Source organism: Stegostoma tigrinum, chromosome 2, assembly GCF_030684315.1.
Source record: "Stegostoma tigrinum isolate sSteTig4 chromosome 2, sSteTig4.hap1, whole genome shotgun sequence".
Lineage (NCBI taxonomy): Eukaryota > Metazoa > Chordata > Chondrichthyes > Orectolobiformes > Stegostomatidae > Stegostoma > Stegostoma tigrinum.
The window spans coordinates 123,299,759-123,323,774 of record NC_081355.1 but is presented as its reverse complement, the minus strand read 5'-3'; the positions used below and the strand labels follow the sequence as shown (position 1 = coordinate 123,323,774).

Below are 24,016 nucleotides of genomic sequence, written 5' to 3'. Positions count from 1 at the left end.
ATTCATTAACAGGATGAGCAGGCATTTCTAGCCCACCCCTAATTGCCCAGAGGGCAGTTCAAAGTCAACAACACTGTTGAGAGTCTGCAATCACATGTAGGCTAAACCAGGTAAGGATGGCAGCTAGTAGGCCAGATGAGTTTTTGCAATGGACGATGGATTCATGGCGGTCATTAGATTCTTAATTCCAGATAATTTATTGAATGCAAATTCCATCATCTGAGGCCGGATTTGAGCCTGGCTCCCCTGAATGTTAGCTGGGTCTCTGGATTAACAGTCCAGTGATTGAAACCGCTAGGCCATTGCCTCCCCTATAGCATCTATACCCAGGAACGTTTAAGCTGCAGTCCTGTCTGTCTTTGAGCCACATCTCTCATTGCTATGATATCCCAGTCCCACATTCCGAACCATGCCCAGAGTTCATCTTCCTTCCTGTTCGGTGTTGAAATAAATACAGTTAAATTAATCAGTCTTACCTGCTTTCTGCTTTGTTCCTGCCTACTTTGGCTGTTTTGACTTGTTCCTTTTTTTCCCAATGGTACCAGTCTCAGACTGATCTCTTTCCTTACTATCTCACTAGGTAGCACCCGTGCCGCTGCGCGCCCCCCCCCCCCCCCCCCACCAAAAAAAAACTAGTCTCAATCCTTCTGAGCAGCTTGAGCAAATCTCTAGTTCCCTTTGCAGTTCAGGTGCAATCCATCCTTATCATAGAAGTCACTTCTACACCAGAAGACATTCCAATGATCCATAGATGTGAATCCTTCTTGCCTGCACTAGCTCCTCAGCTGTGCATTCATCTGTTCCTACCCTCACTAGCTTGTGGCAGTGAGTAATCCAGATATTACTACCCTCAAGGACCTCCTTTTTAAATTCCTGCCCACCTTCCTGTATTCTCCCCTCAGAACCTCATCCTTTATCCCCCTCCCCTTATCTCATTAGTTCCAATGTGTATAATGACCTGGCACCTTTTACCCTTTTTTTTGAGAATATTTTGCACCCTCTGAGATATCCTTGTTCCTGGCACCAGGCAGACAACACACTATTCTGATTTCTCATTCTTGGGCACAAAAACGTTTGTCTGTGCCCCTGACCAGAGTCCCCAAATACAGTTGATCGCTTGAAATCTGATGTACCCCTTGTTACACTAAAGCCAGCCTTGGTACCAGAAACCTGGCTGTCCTTGCTGTATTCCCCTGAGTGTCCATTATCCCCTAGGCTTTCCAAAACTGTACCTGTTTGAAATGGAGATTGCCACAGGTGACTCCCATATGACCTGCCTTTCTCTTATGGCTTTTCCTGGCAGTAACTCATCTACCTGACTATAATTTTTCTCCCTTTGTACAGCAGCTATCCATCACACCCCTTACTTCTGTAAATTTGTAACTGCTGCTCCAACTGATTCATGCCTTCTGACAGGATTCCAAACAAACACACTTCCTGCAGATGTCATAATCAGTAAAATGAAAAACTCCCCCATCTCCCACAACCAATGGGAAGAGCAGATCACTCTACTACAGGCTGTCTCTGCACCTTACTGTCTGCAGACCCAGAAAATAGTAGTGTTAGTGCTGTTTTTAAAAAAAAACGCTGCTCCAGGCTAACTTGGTACCAATGGTGTATATTCTCAAAGTTTAGTCGCGACAGATTTCAAAACACATAATCAAGAAAGAACCCACTCTACTCACTATTCTAGCTTTACAAAATAAATAGTAAGGTTAGTGGTAAGGAAGTGTCTGGAGACTGTCATTCAGGGTAGAATTTTATAGTTACATGGAATAAAGGGGTTAATTAAGAAGAGTTGCCATGAATTTGTCCAAGGGAAATCCCCCTTTAACAAACTAAGTTGCTAGAGTTTGAGAAGATAATGGGCACAAAGTGTAATGCTGTTGACATTCACATTTTGAGTTCTGCCGGGGCTGCTCTGCTCCTGACCTCATTACAGCCCTGGTCCAAATATGGACAAAAAAGTTGTTGCAGAAGTGAGGTGAGAGGTGGTTAGCTCTTGACAAAGCCACATTTGATGGAGTGTGGTACCGAGGATCCAGAGTGAAACTGGAATCAGTCTGTATCGGGGATAGACTGTCTGCTGGTTGGAGTCCTACCTGTCACAAAGATAATTGTGGTTGTTGGAGGGCATCATTCTCAGTTCCAGGGCACATCTGCAGGAGTTCATCAGGATTGTGTCCAAGGCCCAATGAACAGCAGCTGCCTTACTCTCTTTTGTCATAAAGGTCATAACTGGGGATGGTCTTTGTGTAATGTCCAGATAATGTAGTAGTCAGTGTTTAATTGCAACGTGACCTGGCTTTGAATGGAAAAGTGGCAAGTAACACTTGCACCACGCACGTACCAGGCTATGACCATTCCAATAACAGATGGCCTAACTCCTGTTCTTGATGTTCATTGGTGTTACCTTCTCAAAATACTCTACTATCAACATCCTGTGCATAACCATTGACCAGAAACTGAAGTGAACTTGCTGCATAAACAGTGGCTATAAGAACAGGTCAGAGGCTAGGAATATTGTAGTGGATAACTCTCTGCCTGTCTACCATCTACAAGGCACAAGAAAAGAGTGTGATGGAATACTCCCCAGTTGCCTGGATGAGTGCAGCTCCAGCCACAGTCAAGAAACATGACACCCTCCAAGGCAAAGCTGCCCACTTGCCCACATCCACAAGCATCTACTCTGTCCACCGTCGCTGGTTGGTAGCAGCAGTGAACTATAGGTACTTCTATAATGCGATAGCTGTGTTCTTGCATGGCCTTGTGCTAAATTGCTATACCTGTACGGCAGAAAGTTTGTGTTATCTGAATAGTGTCCACTATTCATTAACTGCATTACTGCTATAACAGATTTCATTAATGCAAATTGGCTGAACTACCAGTATCGACAAGATGTACTGCATAAATTCAGCAAAGGTCCTTAGAATGGCACTTTCCAAATCAATGACCACTTCCATCCAGAAGGACAAGGGCAACAGATATGTGGGAAAATGAGCGTCCTTTAATTGGGTACTTACCAAGAAATCTCTCGGGCAATAAGGGTCTAGGCACGAAATGTCAGCTTTTGTGCTCCTAGGATGCTGCTTGGCCTGCTGTGTTCATCCAGCTCCACACTTTGTTATCTCAGATTCTCCAGCATCTGCAGTTCCCACTATCTCTCTCCCATCTCAAGTATTAAAACTATGATTTTTAAACTTTATTGCATGTAGGAACCGAAATAAGGCCCCTCAAATAAGCAAAATTAAGCTGTACAATCCAACTTGGCTGTTACCAGACTAATGTTGGAACTTGGCCACAATTCCACTCATGGTATCTGTCTCCAAGTATTCGGGGTTTGGTTCTTGTTTGTGCTACTGTTGTACTTCAAAGCTCCGCTACAAGCCCTGTTCTGGTATTGGATCTTTATATAGTTTTCTCTTCAAGTTTGTACTGTAACATTATTGATAATTCAGTAGATTCTTTCATTGCCAACATTGATTAATCATTCTGGAGACCAAGTCTGTAGCTGGTTACCTCCATGAGAAATATCTCGCCTGTTTCTTGTTACGTTCTGTTCAAAACACAGCTCTTCCTGCAATTAACCCCACTTACTTAAAAGCATTCATTCTGTGTGCACTTAATTGCCAATTTTGTCATGAGGCATCAGGTTAACAAGTTATCTGTTCTCTCTCAACAGTTGTTTCTTCAGAGATGATTAATTTACAATGTTTCTCATTTCTTTAACAGTTTCTCCTTGCATTTTTCATCTTAAATGGTTTATTACAGGAAGAGTTACTGCTGATTCTTTCAATCTATGAACTTATTAAAGTTGTGTAGTATCACACACATTGTATCGCCTCCAAGTCACACACCATCCTAACCTGCAAATATATTGCCATTCCTTCACTGCTGGGTCTAAATCCTGGAATTTCCTCCCTAATGACATTGAGTTAACCCACAACAGGTGGACTGTAGTGGTTCAAGAAAACAGCTCCCCACCTTTGAGGGCAGATGGGGACAGGCCAATGCTGGCCAGCCAGTTTTTCATGTGAATTTCTTTTTTCCATTCATGGGATGAGGACATTGTGTCAATAAAACTTCAAAAGCTACATTTTTTTTAACTTCAGTCGGTTTTTGACGCAGTTCCGCACAACAGACTTGAAGATTTATAGGTCATGGGATAAAAGGATCAGTTACAACATGGAAACAAATTTGGATGGTCGAGTGATGAGAAGCAGAAAGTAATGATCGATGGATTTTTTAATGGTCCAGGGGTAGATTTGTAGTGGAGTTCAAAAGTTAGTATTGGGACCTTTTGTACTATCTAGATCTTAACCGAGACAATTTTGAAGGTTGTAGATGACATGCATTTTGGAAGAATTGCAAAATGAAGAGGGCAGTATAGGACTCAATAAGGACATGTACCAAGTTGGTGGAGTGAGCAGACAGGTGGCAAATGAGTTTCACTGCGGTCAAGTGCTGCATTTTGGCTGGCGGAATGTTAAGAGAATGGCTGATTTGGATTTTAAAAAAAATGGATATAGAGGAATTCCTAAAACAGTAGGAGTAGGTAATGGTTGTTTAACAAGCTGGTGTGGGCATGATAGGTCAAATGGTCTCTTCCACAATAGCACTAATGATTGTGTGTGAATGGGCTCATTCTTGTTCAGAATTGCAAGGTTTAGCTTTTTAGGTCGTGTCAGGCTGGTGTGATGTTGAACTTGACTCAATTGCTGCAATTTCGGAGTGGCCTAAGATGTCCTCAGGTGGCTAATCTTCCAAATTATGGCCTTTCCTGCTCCCTCACTTTTTTTTTTTCTTTCTCAACACTTACAGTTCCTCCTGAAACTGATAGGAGAACCATGGTGCTAGGATGTGGGACACAACTGCAATAATTACGCTGTTTTTACACTGAGAGCTGTAAATTGTATGACCCATAGAGCTCTGATTTTGTTCCACACTGCAGTGGAACGTTGCTCTACATACAGGGTGAAGTTAGTTTCTGGGGTCGATTACTTACTCAGTTCTGTGGAAACTGACAGTGTGTCTGTGAATCTGTGTAGAGTCCTATTGCAAATATTTGGTCATAGGACTAATTAATTTCTAATAATATATTGGACTGCACCTTGTTTCACAGTGCAGTAAAGTACTAAAGCACCTTGTTTTGCCAATGTGTATTTGGCTGACACCACTTTGACATTTGATTAGATTCCCTACAGTGTGGAAACAGGCCCTTTGGCCCACCAAGTCCACACCGCCCCTTGAAGCTTCCCACCCAGACCCATCCCCCTATAACCCGCTCACCCCTGAACACTACAGGTAGTTTAGCATGGCCGATCCAACTAGCCTGCACATCTTTGGACTGTGGGAGGAAACTGGAGCACCCGGAGGAAACGCGCACAGAAACTGGGAGAATGTGCAAACTCCATGTGGGCAGTCGCCCGAGGCTGGAATCAAACCCAGTTCCTGGCACTGAGGCTGCAGTGCTAATCACTAGGCCACAGTGCCTCCCCTGCCTGATAAGTTGATTGCTGCTAAGAAAAGACAGCTTTCATCATTGAGATGATTGGAGGAAGATACAATAAATATTCATAACTATTAGTGGCATGGATTTTAAGAGACGTGCTCTTCATGCCATTAAAGACATTTGTAAATCTGCAGTGAAGGAAGTGGGTACTGTTCGTATTGGTATACATTTGAGTGAGGCAGTTTGGGCTAAAGGTGTAAGGAACGTTCCATGTCGCATTTGTGCGTGTTCATCCAGAAAGTGCAATGATGAGGATTCCTTAAACTTCACACTCTGGTAACCTAGGTTCCTGCCATGTTCAACTAAGGTCTGCCAACAGTTAAAATGGATGAAAATTAAATTGTAAATGCTTTCTTTTTAAAAAATGATGGCAGGTTTGCTGAACACTGATCAATGGAGACCATAATTGATACACCACCAGAATTTACTTGGTTACAGCACTTGGTGTTGATAAAGCTGTTTGTAACACTTGATTTGAAACATCTCCGAGTAACAACATTGATAATCAGCTGCTTGTGATTAGCTCTTTGTGTGAAAAGTGAATTTTACTTTTAGAAATGCAAGTTTTAATTTGGACTTTGCAAACATCTGCAGTTACGTTTCTTCCCGTTTTTTTTCTCACGTTGTTAGGATTGATGCTTTGATTGCCTTTTTGCAGATTAATTTTTTTTGTCATGCAAAGATATGTCCTCAACATGGGCTGTTCGAATGGCAGTTTTACACTGTACTTTCTCTTACTTGGTAGAGATAGAAGCTGTCTTGCTGCCAGAAGCTTGTGTTCTCAGTGTTAACCTTATAAAGTAGAACCTAATCCACATAAGACTTCAAGTTTTTACTTATCACTTTGACAGACCTTTTTCAAATGGCTAGTTGCAACGCAGTCTTAGTTAGTAACTTTTCAATGAGTTGTGCAAAATGTTAGTTTGCTATTGCTGTACTCCCTGACATTCCTAGATTTAAAATAATGAAATTAATATTTTGTGAAATGCTATAGAAATTCAGACCCAAGTGTTCTTTTTGTTCTAGGCCCAAGACAAGAGAAAGGCCCTTGAGGAGACAAAAGCATATACCACCCAGTCCCTTGCGAGTGTTGCTTACCAGATAAATGCTTTGGCAAACAATGTGCTCCAGTTGTTGGATATTCAAGCCTCTCAGCTCCGGAGAATGGAATCTTCCATTAACCATATCTCTCAGGTAACTAAATTCCTCCATGAGGGAGGAATACAATTGTACAAACACTTTTTTTGAAAATTAGCAGATATTAATGTTTGAAGTATTAAGTTTTTATTTTACACTTTTTTGGACCTTTTTTAGGCATCTACAGCTGGCTACAATAATTATTTGTGCAACACACTATTTATCATATTTAATAGTGCTTGTAACCAGATTAAAAGTAATTGCAGTTTGCTTTTTGGAGTTGAGGAGAAAACAATTTTCTGCTTTGGAATTGATTCTAATAAATTTGGATGCTGTAGTTTAAGCAGTCGAATAATTACCAATGCTTTGATATTTACACTACTTCCTTGGCATTTTTGTACCAATAGTGTCATACTATGATGTAATTTGATGTGATTTTAGTTTTATTGGGCTCCCTTTATTTACTCTTCGAATTTCATTTTAACATTCTGTAAACTCTTGGATGCAGATAATTATGCCTTTCGATCTCTTTCTGATGGTAGTTGGGAACAGACTTGTTAAATTTGAAACAGTTTATACTTAATTTTATTCCTGCACAGGTTTTGTAAAATTACTAGAATAATCTAAAATTTATTTATGCAATTTCAAGTTTAAATATTAAAATTCTGCTTTTCACTGAATTTCAGTACCCAATGGTATGTCTGACACCAGGGCATCCTTTTATATTTTGAAATAAGTCTGGAAAATTCCACTGTTTATCTTTTATTGAATCATTTCTGTTGAAAATGCATGTGCTTTCAGTCCCAATGGCAACAGAATTAGGCTCTACAATACATCCTTCATACTTAACTAGTTTGTAACACAAATGTAGACTGTATGGAAAGGAGAATTTTTTTTGTGTAGGCCTTTGTTTCTTGATTGTTGATCTGTTATTGACAGAGATCAGGTTAGCTGCTTGCCAGGCAATGGATAATGTCCTGCAGGATTGTTCTTGCTGCTCCTGTCAAGTTAAAAGCTGCTTTGTTTGTTTGCTTTCACAGTCTTGTAGCATTTAGAGTTGGTCAACTTTTATGGAGCTTTGCTGTTCGTCAGTCCTGTTAAAACTAACTTGGTAGGTTGTGAAGGGCTAGGGTGTTATGGGTTGGTGTCTAGACTAACTGGATTATCTACATTTTTGATAAGCCTGAATCGCTACATTGTACATGGCTGTAATGTTTAGACTTCAGTTCCTCATGTCAATTCATGTTATCATTCTATAATCTTCTTTAATTTCCATGCCAATGTATGGCAGTCATAGTCTGTGGATTCATGGCCCAATGATCATGGAATTAAGCAAATAATCTAATTGTTATGGCAAAGTATGGAACAGAATTTGTAAATATGACTTTGTTAATAAGAAATTACAAAGATCAAATGGCTGAATAAAAACCAAAACTAAGTCAGCTTTTTCCAGTCGTTTCTCTTTAGTAAAGGCATTGCAGCACTTGGAATGCCATGTGAATTGACCTTGTAAACTGTAAATTTATGCAAAAAAATTGCTACATGTGAATGATTTGGATGAGTATTGAATACAGAGAATAAATATTAAAATGTACTCCGGTGTCTTACTTTCTACAAAAAATGCTGTGATGACTTTACAAACTCTTGCGTACCTTTTGTGGATTAATTCTTTTTCAAAATAATGTGACTTATTTGTATTCTGTGAATAAACTTAAATTTGTCATGCTGCCCTCTTTTTGGAAGTAATTAAAACCTGGACCTCCCCATGATCTGCATTGTGCTATAAAAGGATTTTTGAGCATTTTGTACCAGACACGTGCTCTCTGATGGAATATGTAGAGTGCTGGAGAAACTGCAGGTCTGGCAGCATCTGTGGAGAGAGAGAGAAAGAACTAGTCAACATTGAGTTGAGCACGAACCCTTTGAAACTGAAGGGCACTGTTTTTGTTGCAAAATGCAGAGGGGATGGAAAGGAAGAGGAGCAGTTTCAACTGATGAGTGTCCAGGGCAAAAGACAAAGGGAGTGGTAGAAGAGAGGAGGGTGGGAGTCACTGCTAGATACTATAGCAGAAAATAGGTCACGTCCACTGACAGCAAGCTCTCACACACCACCAATTCCCCCTTCTCCCTTTCCTCCCTGCCTGTTTATCTCAGCTTCCCAACTTCTCCCTTACACTCTCTAACATTTTTGTAGAAGGTAGTTTTAAAGAAATAAACTGCTAAAATAACTAATTTTTGTGGTCCTTTTCAGTCCATTATTGGAAATGGAGCTGAGTACATGCATTATACAGAACTTAAGGTCTAGGCACATATGATGGTGAAAAGGGCAAGATGAAGAATTTTAAGGCCTGGTGCAGAAAATGACCAGGAAGTTCTGTACTTTTTTAGGCTGGAACTACCTAGCTTAATCTTTTCAAGTTAAATTTATGTTCCAGCGATCTTTGCTCAACTAATAGAAATTGTTTTATTATTAACCCTTTGAAATATCAAGTTTGCAAGCCTCTTGTGTCTTCATGCTTAATTTTCATACGATATTTGTGCCTTGAGGAAACCAGTCTTCCATCTTGGGTACTAGAACTGTAACATTTTTGTTATTGGTATAGGAATAAGCTATTCAAGTGCATCAGTGACCATCTAACAAATACCCATTAAGCTCTACTTTATCAGATCCTGCTTCCTACCACATGGTGGATACAGAAAGTGTGTAGTGTTGCAGTTTTGGCATCAAGATGCTTGGGTGTCTTGAGCAAATGCTAGTATTGTGATAGTTACTGACTGGAGATTCACAGACTCTGGTTGATCTTCTTGGGCGCACCAATCCATTGCCAGCATGGCAATTTGCAGAGGTTGAACTCAATAAATTAATAAATCTCTCATAGTATTGGTTAGTACGGAACTAAAGATTTAATTTCTTTTTTATTTTTGAAAGAAACCATTCTGGTTCATAGTACTGTAGGAAATTTTAAATCGGTTTTCAAATCCTGGTCTGATTTTTGCATGTGATTGCAGATCCACTGCAGTATAGTTGCTCTTAATTTTAGTTGCCATGTTTCATTTCTGTCAAATTGCTGGGGAAAATTTGTGAACTTCAAAAGTGAGTTAATGAGAACTTGGCATTATGTTCCTGTTAGAGTGAAGGTTAAGACTGGTTAGAGGAGGGACCAATGGATGAATACCAGTGTTCTCCTCAAGAATAAGGAGGAGGCATATGTCAGGTAAAGACAACTGGGGCAAGGTAACCATAGCACCCCAAGCCAAGCATATCCGTGCATAGGAATTCATAGAGGCATGGTTCTCTGCCCATAATGCAATCAACAAACCTAATTAGACCCTATGTACAAACCCAACCAGATCAAAACTGGAAATGACAGTACTCGCCAATACTAACTAGACACTATGAATTCAAAGTGGAGTAGAATAACATCGCTTCATTGAAAGCTCCACTTATGTTACCTAGTGTGGTGATGAAATGGAATGAGAACGAGCCAGCTTGATGAGCAAGTAAACAACCTCAGAAGGCATAGGTTTAAGGTACCAGGAGAAAGACTTAAAAGGGATCTGAGAGACAATTTCTCCATGCAGGTGGCTCATATATAGAATAAATTGCCACAGGAAGTGGTAGATGCAGGTACAGTTACAACATTTTAAAAGCATTTGGACAGGCACATGAACAAAGGTTTAGAGGGACGTGGGCAAACTGTGGGCAAGTGAAACCAGTTTAGTTTGGGAAAGTTGCTTGGCATTGGACGAGTTGGACCAAAGGGTCTGTTTCCATGATGTATGACTCTGAATTGAGAATTTTTCACCACCACTACCTTCTGAAAGACCATTGGAGATGAACAGAAAAAGCTGGCCTAGCCAGTGATGTTCACATTTCATGAATGTTCGGAAAGAAAATTGTCACCTAGCCCATCTCTTTAATCCATACTTGTTATTCCTCAAAATGTAAAGTTAAATTATACTGGTCTTCTGCAAATCCATTCTGACTATCCTTGATTCAACTTTTATTTTTGGAAAAGTGTTCGCTGCCATATCGTGAGAGCACCTTGGCCTGGGTGCCCTGACGTTGTGGAGAGTCAGTATGACTAATGATGTGCAGTAACTTTTGAGAATGTACTAACTAGAACTGTGGCTTTGGTATGAGATCATCAGATTTTGTTTAGAAGTGTGTGCTGCTAGATGAGGGAAATGTTAAGTACTGGCAATAAGAAGGTAAGGAATGGTCAGCTAGTAAAGAATGCACTCCATTTTACTTTCTGGAGGACCCGTGTGTACTGGACTTATTTTTCTGAAGACCTACTTGTGAACTTGGTGAATGGTAGGTGAAATTGTTAAAAACCAAAGTATTTCAGTGACTTTTGAACTTCAGATTTATGCATGGCATAGCATATATTTTATATTTGCTCAGGAATACTTGATTAGTTCTCAACCTTTTTAACTTTCAACTACAAGATTTCACCAATGTACTACTGTGAATTAATTTCTGTCCTGTTGCTGGAGAATGATTTTTCGTAGTAGCCCTCTGGTACCTTGTCTTCATTTCTCAGTCAGGCAGTTGATGGTGGATTGACTGAACCTGATCCTGCTGTCTCATTTAATTTTCAGCAATGATTTCTGATTGTTGATAAGGAATAACTTGGTTACCTTGCTCACTTCAAAACTTGGTATGACATCAATCAAATAAGTAATCTTCTAATTTTCATCTAGGAAATGTTGAACTAAAAAGTAGATTGGAATGTCTCTGGTATTTAATGTTGAATGATGCTGCTTGCGCTGTGCTGAACTTTACTAAATTTGTTTACAAAATTCAGGAAGTTTAATTTTAGTAATTTACTGTTTAAAAAATATTTTAAGGAGAGCTTCCATTTTTGCTTGATGCAAGTTCTCCTTCTGTCTCTTCCCCTCTATGCATAAATCAGTTACTATATGCTTCCTTTCTGATCCCATGATCTTGTACTTTACCTGGGAAAGACTTCAACTATAGTCCAAGAAATACTGATTTGAGCTACTACTTTCCATCAGCAGGCAAGCAAAAACTTGATGACCAAAAAATTACACTAACTAACTGATTTTATTTTATGGTGCGCAACTGTAATTTGTGACATGACTTTTTAACCTATGGCGTAGGATAGCATATCTTTAGCAGTAAATCTCTTTCAGTTATTCAAATGTAATTTCCAAATTGAGTGCCTTTTAAACTTGGTATGTGCCTTGTCTACAGTGAAATAGTAAACAGAATGCCGTACCTAATGTGAGTTTTAGTAGCCAGGAAATGTTTTAAATTGTATTGCTGGTTCTAGTGTTCCGGTATAGTCGTCATCAAATCATTTGGATGTGGAGGTGTGAATTGGTTTCCAATTCTGCAGGGGTTATTTAATGCAGCCAGATTTTGAAAGTGCGTTACATTTTTTTCCAAGCTTTCAAGGGAAGATTTTATTAAAAAAAAAACTCTTGATCCAATTTTTTTTTAGTGGGGGTGGGTGGGGAGAATATCTGAAGGGAAAAAATTATTGATAGAATACTATTTGGCTACTGTTTTGAACATCCCAATGTTGCCAATGTTCAACATTTTTGGCTCACTGCAAAGACTAAAATTTTTAATGTGATTTGAACTGACTAATATCACTACTATATGTTTACTTCAATGTGGATTTTTAAATGTTGGGTCAAATGGTTTTAGCTATTTATTCCTGCAGCAATTTGTAACCAAGATGCAGGATGCTTATTTTGAAACTAGTCTGAGTGGAGCAGGAGAGTTCTGTTCACTTGTGACTTTGTATCGTTGTACTCCCTGGATCTCATAGATAATAGTGCTTAGTTGTATGAAGCAGACTATTCCTAGATCACTGTAGCTGTTAATTTTACTTAATTTTTTGTGAAATAGTCGGAGTTGCTAAGCTTTATTTGCTTTCTTTTGACACTGCCTGGCAGTTTCCCAAAAAAAACCTTGTGCCATTAACAAATCTAAACATTGTGGTTGAATTGTGCCAGAGCTTCACTATATACAATGGGTGTATTGCCGATTTATAGTGAGGAAGTATTTGCAAAGACTACCTTACACCACCATCAGTGGGCAACTTAGTATGTAGAACTTATATGAATTTTGCCTTTGCTGAATTGGCTCTACAGCAGCTAACTTAGGAATGCAAACCTGTGATCACTTGAAAATGGAAGATATCAATCCAATCAACTGCAAGGCTATAATTTTTATTCTGAGAATTGCAACTTCTGTTTACCTGAAGGATGAATGGTCAGTGAACCTGACTCGTGCACACTGTTGGCCACTAACACTGACATATTGTAATTTTGGTGTCCATTGCCATTACTATGCAGATATGAGCAAATTTGCATGAGCCAGTGTTGTATCGTGTGGAAGGAACTGTATTGAGCACGGTTCAGTGGTTGAAATCTCTTACAAGTACTACAGGTGCTACATCTAAACTTGTACATCCTTTCTCTGTTGCCCATTTGAGTTGGTAAAAGTACAGTTAGGGGAGTGTAGTCAAACTGTGCCTAGTTACCCAATGTACGATATATGGGTATAACCTAATAAACACAGTTGAAGTCAGTGTAAAGTTTGGATGTGTGTTTAGAAGTTCACAAGGTCATTGCTGCAGACCTAATTATTATTGGTGTGGAGACTAGTGTTAAGACCAAGTGCAAATGAGGACCTTGCTGATGGAGATGTAAAATAATGCAGTTAGGCTGTTATTGATGCTGAGCTACAGGATAAAAACAGCCAAAGATGTTTGTTCATAAAAGGTGATTTTGTTGAGGTGGAAAGTCGTGCTGTGTTGAGTGTAATCTTCATCTAGTTGAATTGTCAAAGTTAAATAGCAGTGGTAAGACCAGATGTACAGAGAATTTGACTGCATTTAAAAATGAAAAGAAAAGTGAAATGCTTTGTTAAAGCTGCTTTGTTTTCTGAAGCAGTGTTCAGAGGTGGAAGGTGGCGTTGGCACTGTTGGGTTTGAAGTTGAATAGGGTGCAAAAGCCCACTTTTGTATTCTGTGCACTTGTAGAAATAGTTTAACCATGGCATTGATGCTAGTGATTGAAGTTAATGTGCTACTGGGACCCAAATTGGGCTGTCAAACTGCATTCTACCAGAACACACTTATTAAGGCTGAAAGATCTGAGAACTGAATGTTGTAGACCTGTGAAAGGAGGCAGGGCTGAGGGCAAGAATAGTGGATTTATAGGATGTAGATTGGAGAAGGCTATGGATTTTGTTAGCAGTTTTGAAATGCATGTAAGGTCAAGCATTTTTCCTAAAGCATGGACTAGGCCAACAGGAAGTCATGTAGACCACATCCAGAGTTTAAAACAAGTTTGGGATTTAAAGCTGCCTTGCAACTGTTCATTCTGTGGGAACTCTACGGTAATAGTTGTCTCAACTTTCCATCCCAAATTCTGACTCACTTCTGGGAAGCCCTATGCTGAATGCTTTTTATGCTGTCATTCATGTGCGTTCATCTTAAATGTTTTTTGCTCTTCTATATTGAGCCCAAATGTGATCTTTTATAAGAAATGTGCTCAACCTCACGTTGTGGATTATGTGCAATATTCTCTGATCTGCATGTCGTCAGCAAAGCCAGTATTTCCCTATTTCTATTGGCCTTCGAATTCATGGACTTGACCACTTCAGAGAGCAGAAAGTGTTGGAAAACTTCTATATTTCTGCCAGCGTCTGTGGAGGAATTCAGGCCATTGTTGCTCAAGAAGAGTGAAAGGGATAAACCAGGAAACTACAGGGCAGTCAAACCTCTGGTGTGGGAACTATTAAAGCAATTCTGAGGTATGCAGCTGGAGAGGTAGTGACTTAGATCAACAGTAATCAGATGGTTTTAAGGCGTATCATTGTGACAAAATGAATTTTTCAGAGATGTAACCAGGTGTGGGGGTTGGGCAATGCATTCCACGTTGTCTACTTAGAATTCAGCAAGGCTTTTAGGGTCTCACGTGGGAGACTTTTAACAAAAGTAGGAGTACATGGGAACTGAGGAAATTTGGCTAATTGGATACAGAATTGGCTGAGTAGCCAGGAAGTAGAGGGATGATGGACAAGGTGTGTTTTAGTGCCTGGAAGTCTGTCTTGTGGAGATCTGCAGAGATTAGTGTTGGGGCACTTGCTATCCTTTGGTTTTGTACATGAACAAATTCGACTTGAAAGTAGAAGAATGTTCAATAAGTTTGCCAATGATACAACAATTGTTGCGGCCGTAAATAGAGGGGAGTTGCCTTAGATTACAGGGAGATATAGACGAGCTGATTCATGGTGAATGGAGTGAAATCTGGATAAGTGTGAAGGAATACACTTGGAGAACAAACAAGGCAATGAAATACATTAACACCAGGACCCTGGGAAGCATTTGAGGATCAGAGGACCTTTTGAGTGCATGTTGCCAGTCCCTTAAGCGTAGTGGAATAGTTAGATAGTGGCTAAGGCATATGGGATACATTACCTTTAACTGTGTCCCAGTTAAAGAGCAGGGAGGTGATGCTGGAGCTGTATGAAAAAAAAATAAATTGGTTAAGTCACAACTAGAATGTTGTGAGCAATTCTGGAATCCACATGTTAGGACTGTGCAGAGTGAAAGTCTGTGGGAGAGGCAACTGCTCATTCTACAGTAAGAAAAGCTGGCCTAAATACACTGTTCACATTAGCTGCCTCTCTCTGGGCCAAGAAAGGGGGAACAGAGTCCATGCGACTGAATTACCTCATCTGTAGTGGACTATTTGGCTATGTAGATGAGCCAGGTGATGGACACTCTAATTAGTCAGAGCATGGTCCATTTTATTCATGCAAAAGCTGGTGGCTTCCTTGTTATACATCAGATAACACTTGCTTCCTGGCCCAGAAAGGTATCTGCAAAAAGAAACTAGTCCTGCAGCTAAAGACTGTCTGTCTGTGTGGGCATTGTTCTCCACCCTATCCTTGCACCTTCATTGGCAAGGTTACCCTCCTGAGATCTTTGTGCTTTCCCCTTTTTAAACATTACTGATTTTACTTGATCGTCAGGCTAAACTGCTGCCTAGGGCCATACACTCGCATTCCTTTCTTCAACTTCTCCCTTTTTTTTTGAAGATGCTTCACAAAACCTTTTTGACTGAAATTTTAGTAACCTGTAAGGTTACCTTAAGTGGCATGGAGTTAGAATTCATTTGGAAACACCACCTTGAGACTCTCTTCGGGTATTTTCTATAATATTGACGGTGTTGTACATGTTGGGAAGTGGAGCTGCATCAAACTGCCTCCAGAGTGTGCTTTGACCGAGTGAAATCACCTCATCTTGTATTTTGGAGCAGCTGGAATGGTGTAGGCAGGTTCCAAAGCCATGATGTCAGCTGACTCTCCAATGCTACTTAAGATCTGATATGCTGAATATGAGAAGGTACAATTTGGCCTTGATGTCTTGCCACCCAGACTAGTAGCAGTCTGTGAATAGAGATGAGTGGGTAATGAACAACAGGAAGATACTGTATTTTGCTAACACACTTGTCATGCTACTGTACATCAAGTACATATCCAAACTCACTACAAGACTCCTATAACCATTGTGCATCAGAATAGCACACAAACGCACGTTGACCTAATGCCAACTACTAACTCCAACCCCTTACCCACCATGGACAGAACCAACGTGATGCACAAGATTGCATGCAAGGACTGCAACAAACATTACGTTGGGCGGACAGGAAGAAAGTTAGTCACGAGTACATGAACACAACTAGGAACAAAAAGACCTGACCAATACTCGGTCATCTCCATTCACACCTAAGGAGAACCACTAGTTTGGTTGAGACAACACCAGGATCCTAGGACAGGCCAAACTGAGACAAGCACGGGAATTCCTAGAGGCCTGGTTCTCCACCAAGAAAGCCAACAACAAACACAGGATGAGATTACGTACCACTGTGTGAAGGAAAACCAGAAATTAGGCAATCAAATCCAACGGACCCCAGAGTTTAAAATACCAGGTGTGAAAACACAACATCACTTCATTGGAGACTGCACTGATGATGTTACCCAGCAGGATAATAAGTGTCTGTGAAATAATGGACCAGCTTGGCAAGTGAACCAACCACAGCTAATAAAATGTGAGGCTGGATGAACACAGCAGGCCAAGCAGCATCTCAGGAGCACAAAAGCTGACGTTTCGGGCCTAGACCCTTCATCTAGGCCCGAAACGTCAGCTTTTGTGCTCCTGAGATGCTGCTTGGCCTGCTGTGTTCATCCAGCCTCACATTTTATTATCTTGGAATTCTCCAGCATCTGCAGTTCCCATTATCTCTGAACCAACCACAGCTTTTTGGTTGTACTGTTCGGTGCAGTGTTTCATTTAACCATGTAAGCTGTTACAGCCAAGGTATTCTGTTTTGTCAAAACAATTCACTGTAGGAAACGCATTCATTTGTACAGGACTGTAGCTAATCCTTGAATTAATATTAAAGTGGAGCTTAATTAGGTGCTGCATCAAGTTATCAACTGTTCTGGAACTGCTGTTAGGATTCCAATTCAAGGTAAAAGTGGCATTAAATTTTCTGGTTCTGTTTTTCCATTTGGCTGAAGCAATTGTATGAAGTGACAGGTGTTCTTAGTTTTTTGAAAAGTTTTAAAATTCATTTTCAGTGGTGTTTACTGGTAGTGGCTGAAGTATTTTGATGACTTTGTAAATTTTAGTTTTTTAGATCTTGTTTAAAGTGTCAGTAGCAGGGTATAAAATCAGACTGAGAACTAGTATGTACTTTTGTATTTTGCTTGGCAGTTGATTTTTCCTGAGAAATGACTGTTAAGCTACAGTTTGTAGTTTTTTGTTTTGATGGCTGCCATGTTTGGATAATACATAGTAAGGTTGAAATACACAAGCTGCTCTTCATCTCTCACTGCAGAAATGTATTTTGGGGTTCTTATGTACTCATCAGCTTTTAACAGGGCAGATTGCTAATAGGACTTGTGGTTAGTGACTCTGGATGGTTGGAAAACATCATTCATTAGTGGTTTTAGATTTGAATTTAAAATAGCCTTGTTAGTCTACATTGCCTTTAAAACTTTACCCCTCATCACTTTTTCCACCAGGTCGGGCATATCATGTCATGAAAAAAGACAAAATAACTTTGGGCCATTGAACAAGCTATTATGCAAACTGCTACCCGTTTTCCAGACGATAGTGTGTAATACCAAAACTCAATTTAAACCTTGTGGATAAAATTATTGAATAAAATTGCTCCTAACTTTATGACCGAATGAGCGCATTAATGCGCATTCATTATTGTTTGTACTGTGCCTATTTTCAAAGCTGTCACTTAAAGGGTCAGTGGTTGCTTTCAGCTGAAGGATTTGTCTGTATTCTTCGCTGATGCTGTGACAGTGGTCAAATGGATTCAGACCTTTACCTGTTCAGATGGATGTTCACGGTCTCCTGTCATTATTTGGACATTGGGATCAATGTTTCTTGTTTCAGTGACTCTAGTTGGGGGGGAAATAGCCCTCCCCCACTTCCAGATTTGTTTGCTGAATGCATGTCATTTGCATAGTTGCTGTCAAAGTAAATGATTGTGTTTCATAAATACTTGATTAGCTGTATTTTAGGGTATCTTCAAGACAAATAGTGGAATAAAGATTGTTTGCTTCCGTCTTATGCTACCTTTAGTATATTGACGAGTTTAAAAATCAATATCAATTTAGAATTTTGGGTGGTTTATGTCTGGTGAAGTGTCTTTTTGATCCTATTTGGTATGGGAAAGATAGTGTAATATGACTTAAATTTAGCAAATATTGTCTGCTAAATGCAGCACCTCAGGCACTTTCCATTACTTGAAAGGACCAGGACAACAGATACACAAGAACATCTCCTCCAGCTGCAAATTCCCTTTCAAGTCACTCACTGGCCTGACTTGGAAACAATATTCGCATTTTTTTTTCCACAGTTTCTGGGTGACACTCTTGGAGCTCCCTCCATGTAGATTACACTTATTTGTGGTGAGCAACTCTCAACCTTTTGGGCAATTGGTATGGGGAATAAAAGCTGGCCAGTGATGTTTGCATCCTGTGAAAAATAAATAAAAGGTTCATTTTGCAGGAATCCTGCACCTTCAATTTGAGCCGAACTATGCCTCCTTTAATTAAAATGCTTAACTTTAGAAATTTCAGGCTGCAACTTCGGGATCATCTACCTTTATTGGCTGAGCTCAAGAGATTATTTGAAGTCTTTGTATTTATTTGTTTTTTATTATTGTATACTATTTTGTGGGTTTGTTTGGTGGCCAAATCCCTCTGGTAACTCACTACTTGAGTGTTTTTTGGCTGCAGAATTCATGAAGTTTAAATGCCTCAGATTTTTATCCAGAGTTCGGTAGCAGTGTGGAAGCAATAAATCACCCTTACTGGTACTGCTTGAAGAATTAATTTCATTCTGACATTGTGTTGTGGTGTGGTTCTAATAGATTTCATTTTGATATTAGTGTCTAAGCAGTTATGGTTTTATTTGTGGATACAATAAGCACATACTAAAACAAAAGTTGCTGGAGAAACGCAGGAGGTCTGGTAGCAGATGTGAAGAGAAGGCAGACTGTTTTGAGTTCAGTGACCCTCCAGAATGTTTCTAATAGGCAATACTGTAATTGTACAGGACATTGAGGCTAGTTTTAGATTGCTCTGTTCAATTCTGATCTCCCTGCTGTAAGATGTTAAGATTGAGGGTTCAGAAAAGATGTATAAGGATGTTGCCAGGTTTGGAGGGTTTCAGCTATGGGGAGAAAAATAGACTGGGGCTTTTTCCCTGAAGCATTGGAGGCTGAGGGGTGACCTTAGAGGTTTATAAAATTGTGAGGAGCATGTTTAGGGTGAATAACCAAGTTCTTTTGGGGCAGTCCAAAACCAGAGACCTAGGTTTAAGGTGAGAAGGGGAAAGATGTAAAAAGGAACTACTGGTAACTACTTCATGCAGAGGGTGGTGCGTGTATACAATTAGCTACCAGAGGAAGTGGCAGAGGTGGATATAGTTACAGCATTTAAATGGCATCTGGGTGGCTAACTGATTAGGCAGTGTTTTGTTGGACTTGGATAAATGATGGCAAATGGGATGAGGTTGGATTGTGATGCCTGGTCAGCAAGATGAATTGGACTGAAGAGTCTGCTTCTATACTGTATGACCAGAAACACACTATTCTTCTGAATTTTAAATGAGGTTTCCACTCCCTCACCCCAAAATCCTTCTGAACTTCTTTTTGAGTACAGATCCAAAGTTCTCAACTGCTCCTCAAGACAAGCCCTTCATCCCAAAATAACATCTCATTGTGATTCTAAGTAAAAGGGAAGAATTGTACCAATTGGTCATTCTGGTCAAGCATCAAGTCATCTGCTTTAGAACTGAAAAGGTGTATATAAATGCAAATTAAACAAGTCCTAAAACATTCAGTTTTAAGCACAATTTTATGCTGCGCTACAAAGTGGTGTTAGGTCAAATAGCCACTTTTGGTCTGTTTTTATTGAGTGACCTAGGAAAGATGGGTGGAGAGTTTGAAGGGAATTCTGGGTCTGCTAGGGGACCTGAAGGCTCCACCACTGATGGTGGATAAATTTAATACTGGCCATGCTGAAGTGGCTTTGATTTAGATGAATGGAGATGACTTTAGGTTTGCTAGAAAATTGGGAGAGGACAGTCACTGTTGAGGCAGTTTTTGAAAATGTACACAGAACTTTGGAAAGATGCTTTCAAGACATTGTATATAAATGATGGGTAAATGGGACTTGATGTAATTAAGTTTTTATGCAGAGTTTAAGAACAAATTGAGGAATGGCTGAGGATTTTAGCTTCATAGACAGTTGAACTGAAGAAAGATGGAGGCCATGCGTATGGACCAGAGCATGAGGCCTTGTGCTCTGACTCCACTACAGTCTTCCTGATGCTTATTTTCTGTTAAACTTCAGTCATTGACCGACAGGTCAGCAGTGGTGCTGAAGAATAGCTGGGTGTTCTTCAATGTGACTTAGAATCATTGAATTCCTGCAATGACCTTTGTGCTTGGAGCTTATCCCCATAAAACCCATATTTCCCATGGCTGACTGACCTAGCCTGGCTACTGTGGGCCACTTCACTTAATCTGTACATTTTTAGACTGATGGAGGAAACTGTGGTACTTGGAGGAAACCTGCACGCACTGGGAGAGTGTGCAAACTCCACACTCACCCGAGGTTGGAATTGAACTGGTCTCCCTGACACTGAGGCAGCAGTGCTAACCACTGAGCCCCATGTCACCTCAGTGGCATGATGTCCAACTACAAACCTTCCTTTTTTAATCTTAATAATCATCTCACTGTTTACATTTTTACTGTTCCATAATCAACCATGATACCATTGTTCTGTTAATCTGAGTGCTAATGTCACCAGCAAGTCTTTGTAGCTTTTTTAAGATCAAACATCCTTTTGAAGTCCACATCGTGCTATCAACAACTTAACTTTGAAATACTGTTACTACTTCAAAAAAACTCCCAAGTTAAAGTTTCTAAAAAAAAATCTAGAAACCACTTGGAACATTTGCTCACATAATACCAATTAGTCACTATCCTCTTGGATGGTAGAGCAGATTTGAGGCCAAGTGCCCACTCCTGATCCAACTTGGTGTGCTGTTTGGCTAAGAATCTGCCTTTGTTTTAAATTTAATTATTGTTTAAATAAACACTTTAACTCTGCTATAATCCATTTAAAGGTACAGTTTGCAAAACAGTATGCCTGTCTTTCTCCTGAAGTCTGAAGTTTTGTTAGGATGAGTTGAGGGGGAAGATTTGGTTAATTGTTCTGAAGGTCTAATCTTGGACAGCTGGTCACGCGTTTGTTTGAGCAAAACGTTTTGTCTCGGAACTTGGGTGTGGTACATTGCTGGTGTTTTTACCGACATGTTCTTTATGATGGGATTACTTGTTGGCTTGGCCTGCATCTTGGTTTTTTGAGCCAGTGAGGCGTGGTGTTTGGGGAGATAATTGAGAGACCTTAACATATTGGAGCATTTTCAGCTGAGCACTCAAAATTTAGATCTGGGCAATGGCATGACTTGAGTTAGTGATGCATTGTGGTCTTTGGTTTTATGTTTATAAGTTTAAATAGACAGCATAAAGTGTGTGTAATTGTCTTGAAATAGTTCAAGACAGCGTGTTCAAGTTTTGCAGTTAGTAGACATGTTGACAGTAATTTAGAAAGGGAGGCAGAGGAAGCAAAGTTGAAACCACAGCTGTATTGTCAGATCTTAAAATAGTAAGAGGTTCAAACACCATCTTTAATTTTGAAACTTAAATGATCAAACTTAACCACTGTTTAAAATTGGGCTGTGATAGTACTGAAGGTAGAAATGTGGGGACAGAACAATCGAAAGAAACAAATCTAAAATCAATAGCTACAGAGTGCTGTAAATAGACACAGGTGAAGAAACTTTGATTATTGAATTGGTAAATGCATATTACAAATGTACCTCTCTGGTATGTTTTTCATTGCACCTTTCCAACTGTTTTCATTTCAATAAGTGAGCCTTTTTTTATTTGTTTGAATAAATTTCGATATTAAATTCATGAAAGCTGTCCTATCTGCGTGTTCTAGGACGACTTTTATGCCTGGCAAGGCTGTGTGGAAGGGCTTGCTTAGTAGTGTGCCAATGTTGGGAGTGCTGAGAAATAAACTGAATTTTGTTAACCAGTGCTTGTGTGTCATGGGCCTATTCGTATGACACCCCTTTTATACAGGAAAAGAAATCGTCACTACTGAACTATTGTTTTTTTTAAGCCCTATGCATGACAAAGTTACTCTTTCAGGTGAAAAATTAGCTGTTTCTGTAGGTGCACAACTAGAATTTGCTACAGAGCTAGTTCAGGCAACAAGTTGGCAATCATTGAAAGCTTAATCCATAAAATTCTTACAAGAAGAATAGTCTGGTTTTCATGCCTGAATCTGCTAACTGAGCAATGATAAACTTAGATTATGCCTGTTGTAATAAGTTATTCTTCGATCTACAGAAAATCTGAAAAAATCTTTGTCTACTGTACAGAATGTTACAAGTATGAGTCACGTTTGCAGTGAAAACGGGCAAGTTTCATTAAAAATACAAGCTCTGACACTTCCTCAACTCCTTGCTCGTGGTCACTGGCTAACTTGGAATCATCTTAGTCATTTTTAATGCACTGTTGTTAACACCCCTATGACTGAAGGAGTTTAAGTGATTATGCTATCCATGTTCATATGGCATTTAAAAAAAGTCAGTGATTTTTACAAAGTGATAATTGTGGTTGAAAAGTGTTGGCATTGAGGGTGTAACTAGTTGGGTTGATGACTGGAGGCCAGAGGCATACTATAAATACTTGGCTTTCCAGAAGACCCAAAAAGAAGGATAATCTATAAAAGGGTTATGGAGGCTATGTTAGCAGAGTTAAAGGGTAAGTAGGGCACTTTCAAGTTTGTGACCAGTAATTTTTGAAGTGCTGTCTATGCTGGGAATCAGTTACTTTCAGTCCATGAGTGATTTGACTGAGAGGATTAGAAGTGTCAGTTATGTTGCCAACACACAGCTAGCTGAGAATAAATGTGAGAAGAATTGTGAAACTGTTTTGAAGAGATATAGATTAGTTAAATGGGCAACAATGTTGCAGATTGAATATTATGTAGAAGCAGGAGCTTCATTTTCAGTAATAAAAATAGAACAGTTTAGAAGGTTTGTTAACTTCTAGATGTTTAGAGTTGAGTACTTTTTGCAAAGAGCATTAACTTAAACATGGAGGTACAGCCAGCAAGCAAACAAAGGAGCCAAGTGGCATGTTAGCCTTTTGTTGAAGAGGGCTGGAGTACAAAAGTAAATGAGCTGTACACTGCTTTGAGCCCGGATCCTGGGATATTTGCTAGATTGATCTGAGTGGGTTGTCCTGTGATACTAAGAGGAGTCAAATCCATCTCCTCTGTAATTTAGAAGCATGTATCATGATCTGCATTTGCTGGATTTGATAGATGCTGTGCTTTGTTTCCATGGCTGAGAAATCTATAACTTAGGCCTGTTGTCCCAATACACAGACCTGATTTGACAAGGCAATAGTCAGGAATGTTATCGAAACTCTCCTTTACCTGGAAATAGTAGTATAATTCTAGCAACACTCTGACATCTTGATAATGTAAAGAACAGAGAAACCTACTTGACGATCTGAACTGCCTTTATAAACATTTGTTTCCTTCGCCGTAAGTGCTCATTGCTAGCAGATCTACCACTGCAGCAATTTGCCTTGGTAACTGACAGCACTAGATTATTTACAAACCTACAACCTTGACTATCTAGAAGCATGAGAACAGTAGATTCATGAATTGTGGAAGCAATCATTTGTAAGTTACTCTC

The 24,016-nt window shown here is 39.7% G+C and overlaps 1 protein-coding gene across 8 annotated transcripts in view; it reads left to right on the top strand.

Moving 5' to 3' along the window:
- abi1a (abl-interactor 1a) overlaps window positions 1-24,016 on the top strand; it is a 101,339-nt gene that overhangs the window by 27,443 nt on the left and 49,880 nt on the right. For all 8 annotated transcript variants that reach the window (XM_048554561.2, XM_048554575.2, XM_048554552.2 and 5 more), the window contains exon 2: window positions 6,539-6,706. In XM_048554561.2, the coding sequence (XP_048410518.1) occupies window positions 6,539-6,706 (168 nt within the window). The remainder of the gene's footprint in view (window positions 1-6,538; window positions 6,707-24,016) is intronic.